The sequence below is a fragment of the Phascolarctos cinereus genome, unplaced genomic scaffold, assembly GCF_003287225.1.
Source record: "Phascolarctos cinereus isolate Bilbo 61053 unplaced genomic scaffold, phaCin_HiC Scaffold_4;HRSCAF=312, whole genome shotgun sequence".
Classification (NCBI taxonomy): Eukaryota; Metazoa; Chordata; class Mammalia; order Diprotodontia; family Phascolarctidae; genus Phascolarctos; species Phascolarctos cinereus.
The window spans coordinates 505,778,772-505,792,779 of record NW_027555847.1 but is presented as its reverse complement, the minus strand read 5'-3'; the positions used below and the strand labels follow the sequence as shown (position 1 = coordinate 505,792,779).

Here is a 14,008-nt window from a genome sequence, read left to right as displayed (position 1 = left end):
TTGAAGATGAATAGGTAATATCTGGAGAATAAAATTAAGGGGTGAGAGAAGATTATACTAGGAGAAGGAAAAACAGAGAAGTAGACTGGGGTAAATTATCTCACATAAAACAGACAAGAAAAGGCTTTTATAGTGGAGGGGAAGTAAGGGAAGGTGAAAGGGAATGAGTGAATTTTATTCTCATTGGATTTGTCTTAAGGAGTGAATAACATACACTCAATTGGGTATGGAAAGCTATCTTACCCTACAGGAAAATAGGGGGGAAGGGGACAAGAGAGCAGCGGAGATGATAAAGGAGAGGGCAGATTGGGGAAGGAGGTAATCAGAAGTAAACATTTCTGAGGAGGGACAGGGTCAAAAGAAAGAATAGAATAAACACAGGGCAAGATAGGATGAAGGGAAATACAGTCAGTTTTCCACAGCATGACTATTATGGAAGTGTTTTGCATGACTACGTAAGTATAATCTGTATCCAGTTGCCTGCCTTCTCAATGAGGGTGGGTGGGGAGGGAGGAAGGGAGAAAATGTGGAACCCAAAGTTTTAAAAATAAATGTTAAAAATAGTTTTCACATGCAAAAAAGAAGAAAATGGGACCCAATGGCATCACCTATTATAATATTGAAATACTATTGTTTGGGCTTTTTTTAATTAGCACTCTTCAGGCCCATTTATGTCCTTTTTGCTGCCTGTGACCTCATGTTTCAAATTAAATAATTAGGTTTAAGGAAGAAGTATCTTTTTTACAGGATTAGATAATTGCTCAGTTAATTATTACTTTGAGGACAGTCCATTCCCCAATCTGTATCATAAGAAATCCCTTTTTCCTCATTTTAGGAAGAAGTATTGGTACCTTGAGGCAGGAGGTGATCTCTCCTTAGTCACAAAGTTTAATATTTTTCCCTTATCAAAGAACTGAACTAAAGCCCTTGTGACTTCATTCTAGTTATTAACACAATCATAAACCCTAGCTACATAACACTAAAGGAATAAAGAATTAATTTGGCATTCATTTTCTATAGGCCTTTTCCAGGAGGAGACTTTGTTTGCATCACTATAAATACTCATTTAATAAGCTTGCCTTGTATTCTGTTTGGCATTGTTGTCAGTCCTATTGTGAAACAAGAGAAAAGGACCACATTCTTAATAATATACTAAGCCATATTCTTCTCATTTTTAGCTACTTCATTCACTCAACAAGGATTTATTGAGACCTACTATGTTCCTCAAATCATTCCAGCTACCCAAAATGTGTTAAGTTTACCCCTGTCCATTAGCAACTTATAATCTAGTTGGGAAGACAAGTTATATACATAACGTTACATTTACAAAGGATTTTTTTAACATTTGAAAAGCACTTTATATACATTATCTCATTTGATCTTCATAATGGTTTTGTGAGGTGTTATTATTATCCATTTTATAAATGAGTAAAGTGAGCTTCTGAGAAGTTAACTGGGTAATAGGATCATGCAACTGGGGAGTTTCTGAAGTGATGTTCAATCTCACTCATCCTTTCATATACATAAAAGGTAGGTAAAAATGTGAGGCAGTATGTGATTAAGTACTGAAATGAGTAGACAACCAGTGATAAGATTCTAGACAAGGGAATGATCCCTGTCAATTGGCAAAATCAAGAGCCATACAGAAGACCTAGTGTTTATACTGAACCTTAAACATGGTTAGTTAGAATGGCAAAGAAAAAGAACATTTCAGGCAGTGTTGTGTCTGGTAAATAATAAAGAGACCATTTGCAACAGAGAGTTCATATTGGGGAGTAGTGAGAGAAAAGGTTGACTAAGTAGGGTGGGGCTAGATTTTGAAGACCCTCACATTCCACCCTGGGTTTAACTTCATACTGAAAGGAAGAGAGAATCATTAGATGTTTTTGAGCCGGGAAATGTTATCACAGATAGGATGCTTCAGGAAAATTAATGTATTATCACCTCCAGAATAGACTGAAAGATTAAGAGCAGAGAGCCAATTTAAGAAAATATTGCATTATTCCAGGTATACAGAATGAATCATCTAGTTTAAGGTGGTTGCAATGAGAATAGAAGATAAATGGATTTGTTTTTCTTCAAAAGATTGGAAAGGACTTCAGGTACCATGGTACTGTAGGAAAAGTATTGAACTTAGGTAGAAGGACTGGAGTTCAAATTCTGGTTCTGCAAATCACTACCTATGTAATCTTGTGTAATTCCCTTCACTTCCCTGGGCCTCAATGTTCTTATCTGTAAAATGAAAGGGATGAACTACATGATCTCCAAGCTTCCTCCCCTTCTCATTCTAGATTTATGATCATAGGAGACTCTGACTTGTTTAGTGATGTAGGGGATAAATGGAAGCTATATTTATACTTCATAAAAGTAAAAAATGGCATCAATCTATTTAACCTCAGGCTCCTGAAATATAAAACTAAGCAAGATAGGCAGTACTTAAGTCAAAACATACAGAGTGGTAGAATGAGGGATTATACATATTTCTAAGGACAGAAAATTCTGTTTACTGTGAATTTTTTGCCCTTAGAAATATGTGTGTGATGTAATATATGGGGCTGTTTTGTGATGTTACTTCATGTGCTATCATGAAAGATCCAAGGGACAAACTGAATTAATACATTAACATACAAGGGACCAATTTCAGAGGGGCAAAATTTTCAAATCTTGCCTTGTCCTGGATTTTCTGAGAAAATGGCAGGGTCATTAACACAGTGTTCACTCTTGGGCTTGTTATGTTTGTGGGAACAGCTAAACATCCAATAGAGATGTTTAGTAAACACTGGAGCTATTTTCTAGTGGATCTTTTAACCCTTTCAAGACAATTCAGAAAAAAAATGTTGAATGGTGACCTTTGTTGCCTAAAAGAATTACCAAAATTTCCAAAGGGGTCTAGATTATATCCAGGGTTAGCCGGATACTAGATGGACTTAGTTCACTGATTTGCATATTTTATGGGTACTAAGCTTTATTATTTATTACATTAAAATAACATAAATCTTACTCCTTTCCCCCCTCTCAGATTTTGTTCTTTGTTACCCCTTTTTCCATAACCAGAACCCTAAACCCCATGTTAAGTTGGCCTTTTCCTACCAAAAAAATGGAAAATAAAACAAATCAAAAACTAAAGATGAATGTTTCTAGTCTAACTTACAACACTGACTTATGGACCTTCTTAGGGAACTAAACTCAGAATCCAATCTATGAAGAAAATCATTATCTTGAACTATCCTGCACCAGAAAATACTGCCACTTTGGGTAAATTTAGAATCTTGGTTGAAATTGTTGGCTGGAAGCCACAGCCCAAGAACCATTCTTTCTGGAGAGAGAGAGAGAGAGAGAGAGAGAGAGAGAGAGAGAGAGAGAGAGAGAGAGAGAGAGAGAGAGAGAGAGAGAGAGAGAGGAAAGAAAGAAAGAAAGAAAGAAAGAAAGAAAGAAAGAAAGAAAGAAAGAAAGAAAGAAAGAAAGAAAGAAAGAAAGAAAGGAAGGAAGGAAGGAAGGAAGGAAGGAAAAGAAAGAAAGAAAGAAAGAAAGGATGCTTCTCTGAAGTTTAAAGTTAACTCTCTTTTCAGTTTCCATGTTTTTCTTCTATGGTATTGCCATAAGAACACTTACTACCTGGTTGCTCGGGGGTAGGAGGAGAATGTGATTGATGGGGAAAAAAAGCCACTTTGTCAAACAAAAATGATAAAAGGCTAAAAAAAATACCTAGTACAATTATTCTTTCTATTAAATGTCAGTATTTACAGATTTTTGAGTAGCATGGTCCTCATGAATCTGTCTTAAGTGTCTTAGCATAGCTATACTGAGCTAAGCTCTGAAGAACAATTTTCTAAGCACTCACTCAACACATAAATTAAACTTTTTAACACAAATTTTAAGATCTTGCTGACTTTTGTTATTGTTTTGGTTTCTTTATTCCTTTTAAATAGTCCCATTGCTTTACTGGTTAATCACATTGGTATAGTCTTAGAATGAGAAGTCTGGCAACTTTAATTCAATAATGAGCAACTTTTTATAAAATATTTTAATTCCAGCATCTGATTTAGAATAACCATGGGTTTGCAAAGGATGCTGAGAATTTTCCAGTCACTGTGGAGACCTGTAGGTGATGGCTTTGCTTTCAAGCTTCTTAATGTGAATTGATAAATGTTATAATTTCCAAATGCCTTTCTACTTTTTCCCTAGCCAAGAAGTAGAGCTCCTTTTAAAGGTGTCTAATTAACTCTGTGCAAAAATGCCTTTTGACTGCTATAAGTGCATTTTTAATGAGACTTCTTTTTCTGCCTCTTGCTACATATTGTTTAAACCTCCAAAACAGATACTTTAAATTAACTTTAAATGCAAAACACCAAAAGCACTTTTAGTCCACAAAATCACTTGTTAAAGGACAACAAAAAGTCTTTTGTCCCATGCTGCTAACCTATGCCTTATAGCACTTAAAAAGCTGTAAAGTAAATGTTCCTTAGGGACCCAGTTTAATCTTGGTTCTGTCTTTTATTAATATTCCAATATTTTCAACTATTTAGCAACTTATATCTTCTTCATTCTACTTCAGTAGCTATTTTAAATTTAATCATATCCAGTAACCCATCAACCAAATGTTGAAGTATGGTTCATGAAAATACATGGATGATTATATATAGAGATATATATGTATTCTAAACATGAAAAATATTAGTTTTCTGAAGAAAATCTACTACTTTAGAAGATTTTAAGGGTATACAGATTTCACATTATTCTCTAGATATCTTTTTTCTCCAAACATTAGACGAGGTTGCATTGTTTACAAAAATTTATTAATACAAATTTTACACACTTATATAACAGTTATTAAAGTCCTAGTTATAGATATCATGTGTGTAGTCATACTTGTTAAAGTTTTTATAATCAGTTGCACACAAAATAAGATCTTCAAGACTGACATCTACCTAAATGATGACTGTAACTTAAATCTGATCCAATTTGGTAAGGCTCTTGGCTTACTAAAAAGTATACAAAAGGTTAATCTAGGTGATATCTATATAATGTTTGCAGCTAGCCACTGGAACACTAAACTACACTTCATAAATAAAATGTTGACTAGAGCCCTATTTCACTACTACAGCTGACACAAACACAGAAAATTCTGCCCATTCCCAAAGAAACAAATAATTAGGACTAAAATGCAAGCTGATGTGTTGCAGCATTGTAGGGCCACTAAATAGCCATCTGTGATTCGTGGCGATTTAAAAGGCGAAGAAAGGCACGAAAGCTGCAAACTGCATCCTGCGTCACATTGCCTGAGGAAAATGCAAAATTAAAGTAAGATTGATTTCATACACAAGACTTGGGCACAGATCGAATGTCTCTGTGGTACTACCGTTTGCAGTGCGATTGGATAGCAGTACCCATCCGACTTGGGATTGCAAATCCAATTTTGTTTTCTTTGATTTATGACTTCATGCTGATCAAATCGGTAAAAGAAAATGAAAGGTCCTTTAAACTTTACATGCTGTTTTGTTTTGTTTTGTTTTTAAGAAATCAGTGACAAATTTAGGGGAATGACTGGCTGGATTCTCTGTTGTTACTTGTTTGGGGAGGATATTAGGTTGGGATACTTTTGTATAGAGATTCCTCTAGAATATATTCAGTGTCATGACAAGCAGCAAACAGACATGCCCTCTTTAGTCAAAGAAGACCAGGAAGTTCTCTGGATCTGATAGAGGCTGTTTTGTCTCACTCTTGACCAAAAAAAAAAAGGTAAGATAGTACTCATACATATAAAGATGATGTTAAAATGATTTATCAGTGGGTAGAACTGAACGGTATGTGAACACTATACATTTTAATATGACAAAATTGTTTTAAGACATTATGTAGAAAAATACATTTTACCTCCAAACTCAATAAACAAGGAACAAAACTTTTGTAGTTAGTGCATAATTATTTAGTGGTAGCTACAACAGGGGTTCCTAAACTTTACAATAAGAGCTTGCATAAAACAGAACAAAAGAGTGAGAACAAGCATTCACAATTTTTAAAGAAGTGAATGAAAAGGATAAACAGTGGTTAAATAGTGCAGGTAGGGGGTGGGGAAGAAGGGTCTACAGGAAAACAACAAAGAAAGGAGCAACTCCAATTGAATATAGTTCAAAGGAGAGAACCCTGGCCATTTCACATGATGAGAAGCATGGACAGCACTGGAGAGAAACACATTATACTTTGTATCAAGTTCCAATAACGAGCTGCCCAAGGTCAGTTAGTGGGACTGTATTTGCCTCAAGATACTCAGATCCTATGACCGCTCAGAATTCTCTGGGGTTTTCCTTTTCTGCCTCACACTGTGACTCTTTCTGTGTCTAAATTTCCTACTCCTTAATCTAGTTACTCTAATTTCAGGTTTTTGGTCCTTAAAGAACAGCGAATGAGAGGGTTGTTTGTTTTTACAAGTCACCCTTCTTTGCCTAAGTCTTTTCTCCTTCCCGAACCCCTCCTTACTAAACTGCTCTAAGTCAACAGAGAGGCACAATTTGGAGAGAGCTGTTGTTTCACCACAAGAGAATTAACTTCTAAGCTCACTGTTTGAGGAGACACAAATACATATAAAAGTGGAATCAAAGAAAGCAGAAAATTGAAATCTCTAGAAAGGGGGATAGTGCCCCTTTGAGAAAGGCTTGGATTAAATCAGACTTTTTTTTTTAAAGGAGACTTAAAGGGGGAAGAATATGCTTCAGCAATTCTCCCAAATCATTAGCCTCATAATCCCCTTGTAGAGGGCATCGGTGTTTATGTACAGTAGCAAATGGTCAGTATTAATGTCTTCACCCCTGTCGTGGATAAAAATACTATCCTTTTAATTCCAGTTACAAAAATAGGAGTAATATCGAAAACAATGATTGTCTTTTTCTATTTATTTTATATAAAAACATAAACAGCTCAGGCGAATTTATCATTCCTTGTGCACGCTTTATATGAATTGCTCTCTATTATATTTATATATATATATTTATAATAGTACATATAACTTAAATGATTGGTCCACAAAGTAGATCTGTGAGTTCTCTAGTGCTTTGTACAAAAGAAAAACAATATTATTATCAAAATATTCATTTAATGGCTTTACTTCATACATAAATACATGTTTAGATAGAACACAGGCGCGATGACTGTTCAGTCAGTTTTGGAAATGACTTTTCATTCTGTTAAGAGGACTGTACACAATAGGGTGGCTGGTAGGTAACTCATCGCTACAAAAACGCTATGCGGCGTCCTTTGTTTTTAACTCTCTGTTTATACCTTTTCCCCAGGACCGCTGCCAAGTATTTCTTGACAGCCATTTGTTTCCGGTAGCGGCTGTAGCTGTCCGTGAAGATCCCGTCAGAGTGGCGCTTGGAGAGCGGTTCAGAATCGTCCTCCACGCCAGTACCCATCCTGGGAAGACAAAAAAGAAGACAGAGGGTGGAAGATAAGAGACGGAGGGAAGGGGCGACCAGAAACTGTTGCAACACGTGGATCACTTGGGCCCGCCCCTCCCCCACACCTGGAGCTTCCTGGGGCTCCCTCGAACTGTTCCTCCAGCTCCGCCACTCCTTTTTGCTGAGGTTTAATGGGCTTAAAGAAGAGCTGGGGGGTGGGATTACCACATTCCTCCGCCACTCCTTTTTCTTGAGGTTTAATGAGCTTAAAGAAGAGCAGGGGGAAGGGATTACCACATTCTCTTCCTTCCAAAAGAGTATTTTCTGACAACATCACACATAAATTTAGAAATGGAAGTGACCTTAGAGGTCATTCAGTCCAATCTCCACCACCTCCTCGTTTTTAATATTAATAAACTGAGATCTAAAGAGGAAAGGTGGCCTAAGGTCGCACAAATGACTGGTAAGGCCTTTGATTCCCAACCCAACACGCTTTTTCCTCCAGGATAGCAGAGCAGAGATCCAGGCTAACTTAAATCCAACCTTTATGAGAAACTTAGGCTAACTGATGCGTTCTTTGTCCATTTAGAGGATATTTGTTTTCACTCAGGTATTTATTTATAAAGCTCCAGACTACCCAGGTTGGGTGTGGTTCCAATCAAAGACACAGCACTTCCAGAGAAACAAAGGAATATCTCTGCTTGCTAAATTGAAAGTCATGATAATAACGTAAGTCGACAAGCAGTAGACAATATTTTTCATCTCATGAATTATTCATTGTGAAAATGTAATCTGTTTTCCCATGGGCTTTATTAAAACGTTACCTTCTGTTGAAATGTTCTCCACATAGGACTCAGGATTTGAACTTGTCTGACTTGAGCAAAAACTAATTATTTTTAATGTACCCCATATGACGTTGTTACTTTAATTTTGCTTTGTTTTATTTTTACAATAAAAGCGATACAATCCATGCGTTTCGAGGTAATGGTTACAATTCCTCCTATGAGATTTGAAATCTTTAAACTAATGAATTTATTTCTTCCTTTTTAAAAAATGTTTTTGGTTCTCTCTCACTATTTCTCACCCTCCCTCCTCTAACTCGATCTTTTCTTCACTTAATTCCTGTTCAGGACTTGGGCGTACAGACAGTTCAGGTTAGCCCTGGAATTCGCCCGATAATAAATAGCGCTAAAGAGGCGCGGACGCACATCCTCCCACTGCGAAGCAACGCAGAAACGTATGCGAAGACACGCATGCACAGACACTATACCCACTAAACAGGCATGCACGTGCACTAACGCGCGTGCGCCTCCTTTAACTCTTTAGTAAACTCTTACCCTAAGCGTTTGGCCATGAGAGAATGCAGGTACTTCCTCGCAGACAGTTGGCCCAGAACTTTCCGGTATGCTTTATTCAATATGTCATCTGTTTGTCTAAATGGAATGGAAGAAGATGCAAAGATCAGAATAGAGAAACCTCTCAAACACAGGCCGTGGAAATTGGGTGGGAGCTAGTGAATCGGGACAGCCCACAGACAGTCTGAAAACTATTTCTTCCACGTCTCTAGGCAGGGTCATTAGAAAAGAGTTTGTGAATTCTGAGAGGATTAAGTAGTGGAATTTTTGGCTTGCTATTTCTCTGGATGTGCACTCATTCTCATACCCATAGGTATACTTGACCATCCTCGTATAATCAGAGTCACCACCACACACACACACACACACACACACCACACACACACACACACACGCGAGCGCGCGCGCGCGCGCGAACATACTCTAGATTCTGAACTTTCTCTTGCCTCCGCATTAGGCCCGTAGGCTGAAGAAATATTTGAGGACTTATCTTATTAATAAAATATAAATAAATAACGCAAATACACAACCTTTCCTGCCCACTACCCATTATCTCAGGGTTACTGAGTCCTCCCAGGCTCTCCAAGCAAACTCTTAATCAGCCCAGGAGCGGTCACCTCTCTTCCGGTGGATAATAGAGCGTGTACACGTCCCCCAGCATGGATGCAGTGTTTCCTAAGCCCAAACGGTTATTATCAAAGGCGAAATCCTGCAGAGTGTTCCCATCCTCATCATAAGCTTCATCCTCCAACCTGCTAAGAAAATGGAAAGGAAAGGAAAAGGACTCAGTGACTGGATCGTTCCCCGCCTCCAGGAGGAAGGGGGAAGATAGAACAGACTTTCAATTCTTCTCTCGACTAGGATTGGGGGGGGGGGCAGGACTTGCCCGGCGGGCGTAAATCTGTCCCTTCTCCGAACCCAGTTGTGAGATTTCAGGAATCATCCACCTTTTTCCCACCTCCCCCCTCCTACCTATCCCCCCTCCCCCAGCCAAACTAGGGCAGCGATATTTGGGAGAGTAAAACGCTCAGTGCCTAAGGACCAAAAGGACTAGTTAACCCGACCGGAATCTGAACTGAGGGCCAGGGGAAAAGACTGGTGGAGGCTGGTATTAGAGGCAAACGAGTCTTAGCTGGCCACACTAGTGTATACATACCACAACCCCCTCCCCGCCTCCTCCCCAGTCACTACCAAAGCTTCAAAAAGAGTTGCCCACAGGAAGGGATGGGGGAGGGGAAGGAAGAGCAAGGAATTAAAGTTGAAGGAACTGTCCAAGTGAAGGCGCTGCAGTGGTACTAGCTACAGCTGGGATAAAGCCCGTAAATACGATTTGGGTGGGTGGGGTTTGTTGTGGTGTTGAGCCCAGCCCTCCCTTCTCCGGCCTCTGGAAAACTCTTCCCCGCGGCCTGATTTAGGTCACTGAGCGTCTCCCGCTGCTATCTCTGGACTGCAAGACTCTAGCAGGGACATGAATAATAGATGCCCCAAAACTTAGAATGTTTGGCTTCTGCTCATTCTGTCTAGAGACCCGCACTCAGTTTCCTCCGATGCCTCGGGCTTATGGAAATTGTCAGCCCAGTCTCAGCATCTGGGAACCAAGTTAGCTCTGAATCCAGTTTCCACTCCTTCCCTACCCCCACTCCCACCCGTACTTCCACTCCTACTCTCACCCTATCCCGGGATTTCCAGAGAAGAGGGAGGAGGAATTGAGGAATTAGAGGGAAGAACAATTTGATTTTAAATGTACTCCACCACCACCCTTTTAAAGTTGGCATAGGCATGGGAGAATGCAAGTAACTACAGTTGGTTCATTGTAAGATGCTGGGGAGACTGCCGTGACCTCACCTCAGAGTCACAGCTCAAATAAAACAAAATTTTGACAATTACTAGGGCAAGGGGTTTTTCTTCCTATTGACCCTATTACTAAGTGTGCGTCCGTGTGCCTCGGGGTATGTGCGTGAGGGGAGCAGGGGAGGAAGGGGGTAGAGGAAAAGAAAGACAGAGGGAAGGAGGAGAGGAAGGGAGGGAAAGAAAGCGATTTTAAAGTAAAAATCGGTTAAAGAAATCACTTTTGGCTCGGAGAGAAAACCTCAGCAAATCTCACTAGTAAGCCAGCCCTTAGGGAAAATCTTGGTCTACCATACTCTCATTTTTTAAGCGACCTGTCCTTTTGGAACGGAATCTGGTTTTTGTGCCGTTACATTTTTTCCATTCTGCCCTTCTTTCTGAATTGGATTTGTAGCAGACAGAACTTCCCCTTCTCCCTCTCTGTTTTTTTTTTTCCAGTTCTCCAGGTGTCCCAAAAGGAAGGCTAAGGGGATACAGTAGTCTAACCCCTGGCTGCCCCGTAACTGCCCTGGACCCACGACCTGCGTGTCTGAGTCCTATTATGCCATTTTCCAGATCAAGTTGGCCGGCCTTGCAAAAGACATTAAAAGCCAGGAAAAGTCCTTCCTGCTGATCTCCCACGCCTCAAATAAACAACAGACAAAGTAAAGCACGTTATTAGATGAAGGAATTCTATTATTAAAAGTGTTCGTATTCATCTCCGAGGAGCTTTGTGGCGCGGGCAGGGCTTCAGATCCCTGACCCGGGTCCTGTAAACTTAAAACCAGCTTCCCCCATCAAACCGCAAAGCAACGCCTTCTTGCTCTCTGGCCTCTACTCTAGCCTGAGAAAACGGCTATAACCTCATCAGAGTAGCGCAGACGCACTTAGAAACCAGAGGTTACGGGAGAAAAAAGCCCCGAGAATGAGAGAGATCTCAGTCTGGGTAACCTCGCTCCCTCCGCCTCATTTCCCTTTCTTCATCTCCTTTCCGTCCTTATTGTCTTCCTCCTTTTTCCTCGTCCCTTTCCCTCTCCTTCTCTCTGACAGGCTTTGGCCCCTCCCCCAACCATCACAAACGACTGTCGGAGACTAAAAACACAGTAGTAAACTCAATCGACAAAAAAGCTTCCCGAAAGAAACCTTATCCATCCCTGAAGTGCATCACGGAAGAAGAGAGAGAGAAAGAGAGAGATGGAAAGAGGGAGAGAGAGAGAGAGAGAAGAGAGAGAGAGAGAGAAGAGAGAGAGAGAGAGAGAGAGAAGAGAGAACAGTACAGCAGAAAAGCACAAAAAGAAAAAAAAAACATTTTAAATCAGAGGATTTGTGCACATCCAGCCTTGACCCTTTCAGGGGAAAAAAAGATTTCTCTTTTTTTTCTTTCTCTAGTAAGGATCATAAGAGTTATAGACAACAATCCAAGCCCCTTTGTGGGGTCTTTAAGTCTATGTGAGCTCTTTCCCTTAGTGGGTCCACCTGACAAAGAGAGAAGGGGACGAGGGAGGGTGGAGGGAGAGGAGTCATCCGGAGGGACACACTACCTCCCTTGCTCTCTGTGCTGTACTAGGAGAAGGAACAGTCGAAACAGCCCACCAACCAACCCCAAAGCTACAAGGTAAGTACAAGAGGAAACCTGTTCTTTTAGTGTACTCTACCTCGTAGCAACTGAACAAGTGCAGACAGAGACTACTGGGGGAGGTGGGCATAGGCGTTCAAGGGAGGACAGACTGAGACCGGATCGACCTGGGTTATGTTATAGGGAAGGAGGGGGAGAAAAACAGTAAGTACCTACCTGAAAGCAGGAAACTGGATTCCGGCTGCAGGTGAGCAGTGGACACTGCTATGCATTAGTATTCCATAGACCAGCAAGGCTAGGGTCGCTTTGCTACACATTGCCATTCTGTGTACAAGCAAGGGGGAGGGGGAAAACAGCTGTCAAAACACTCCGTTTGTTTTATCTCTAGGCCACTAAAATTATTGGGGGCGGGGGAGCTTCTACTCTGAGATCACGTTTTAGCAAACGTTTGTGCCCCCTCCCTTTCTCTTTCGCTACAGAAAACCCCCACAATACCCAACAACTAAACCAAAGAGCTTAGTAATGAAAAACCTAACTCTTCCACCAACGACGAGGAGAGAATCAATGGTCCAAATTAGTTTGGGTTTTGTTTTCCTTACCATTCAACTCTTAAACCTCAGCACGGAAAGCGTTTGATTCCAATTAGGACAGCGGGCAAATTGTTCCTCCAAGTTTCAGTCGAAATAGTTCACAACGTAAGTGGCATCACCTCCTCCCGCTCCTGTCCAAAGAAAAGCTGCAGGAAAGAACAGGAATAGCAGCAGCAAGAGAGCAGGAGGAGGAGGAGGACTTGTTTGCTGATGCGAGGATTCTGTTCAAAAGTTTGCAGACACACAGAACTAAGAGGGCGTGTGACACTGGAAGGAGACGGGGCAGAGAGGAAAAGGAATTAGAGACAGCTAGAGATCTGGAGAAAAGGCAAGAGGAAAAGAAAAGAGGAGAAAAAGGAAAAAAAGAAAAGATAGGAAAGGAGGAAAGGAAGGAAGGAAGGAAGGAAGGAAGGAAGGAAGGAAGGAAGGAAGGAAGGAAGGAAGGAAGGGAGGAAGGAAGGAAGGCAAAGCTGCGTAGTCAGTGGCGTGCAGCTCTCAGGAAGCTATGCAATTCGGCAGCTCCGTCTCTTCACTATGGTCCCTCTGACTGTGGCTGAAGCTGCAGCTTTCTTCTTCTGTCGGTGACTCCAAAGGTGACCAGCTCTCTGCGTTGCTATATTTATATATATATATATATATATTTATATATATATATATATAAAATATGCAACTAGCAAAAAAAATCTTTTCAAACCAGTTTTATTCGAGCCCTCTTTGTAAATATTTGCCTGCTGTTACCTTTACTAGTGGAATATTGTTTGTTGTACTGTTGTGCTCCGATTTTTATTCATGAAATGACTTCCTTTTTTTTTCTCTCAGTCACGTAATGATCGGATATCAGAAAAAGACGTCACCATCCCAATTCCTCAAGGAACATATTAACTATTCTGTGCTGTCCTCATGGATGAGATGATCCAGAGTCATCAACTCTCATAAACACCTCTCACTCACACATTCCATTTTTAAGAAGTCTAATTATTTTGGTGCTTCTCAAATTTGCCTGTTCCTCAAGGATAGGAAAATACAGGGAATTAAGAGGATCAGAAAGTTAATTTTTTTTTAACCATGTCCCTTCTGGTTACTGTTACTGTTTTGTCAAGTCCCTCCTAACAGAGATTCAGTCCCTTGAATTAAAAGAGATAAAACCTTTCTCTTATCAATTGAGTTTAATTTAGGTTTCCTCCTCTTTTGCGTATATTCTTTCAGATATAAAATTAAGTCAAGAGATTTATTTTGTTTTTAAAAGGCAATTTGAAGTCTTGGAGA

The 14,008-nt window shown here is 40.1% G+C and overlaps 1 protein-coding gene across 3 annotated transcripts; it reads right to left on the bottom strand.

Moving 5' to 3' along the window:
• Nucleotides 1-4,774: 4,774 nt before the first annotated feature.
• On the bottom strand, nucleotides 4,775-13,566 carry ADCYAP1 (adenylate cyclase activating polypeptide 1). 3 transcript variants are annotated; one of them, XM_020970699.2, is made up of 6 exons: nucleotides 12,752-13,566; nucleotides 12,369-12,476; nucleotides 9,367-9,501; nucleotides 8,732-8,827; nucleotides 7,276-7,410; nucleotides 4,775-5,279 (listed from the first exon to the last, which is right to left on the bottom strand). In XM_020970699.2, the coding sequence occupies exons 2-6, from the start codon at nucleotides 12,473-12,475 to the stop codon at nucleotides 5,099-5,101; spliced, it is 654 nt and encodes a 217-aa protein (XP_020826358.1). In that variant the 5' UTR covers nucleotide 12,476; nucleotides 12,752-13,566; the 3' UTR covers nucleotides 4,775-5,098. The 3 variants fall into 3 exon arrangements, with proteins under 3 accessions (XP_020826358.1, XP_020826357.1, XP_020826360.1); XM_020970698.2 differs by having other exon boundaries at nucleotides 9,367-9,504; nucleotides 12,752-13,562; XM_020970701.2 differs by lacking the exon at nucleotides 4,775-5,279 and having other exon boundaries at nucleotides 6,876-7,410; nucleotides 12,752-13,551.
• Nucleotides 13,567-14,008: the final 442 nt, after the last annotated feature.

What these genes read in the sequence shown, in the direction of transcription:
- ADCYAP1 (XM_020970698.2), bottom strand. Translation starts at nt 12,475, where the DNA reads ATGGCAATGTGTAGCAAAGCGACCCTAGCCTTGCTGGTCTATGGAATA. An exon ending in TATTATCCACCGGAAGAGAG is followed by an intron (nt 8,828 to 9,366) that starts GTGACCGCTCCT and finishes CATTCCATTTAG; the next exon opens with ACAAACAGATGACATATTGA. An exon ending in CTCATGGCCAAACGCTTAGG is followed by an intron (nt 7,411 to 8,731) that starts GTAAGAGTTTAC and finishes TTGTCTTCCCAG; the next exon opens with GATGGGTACTGGCGTGGAGG.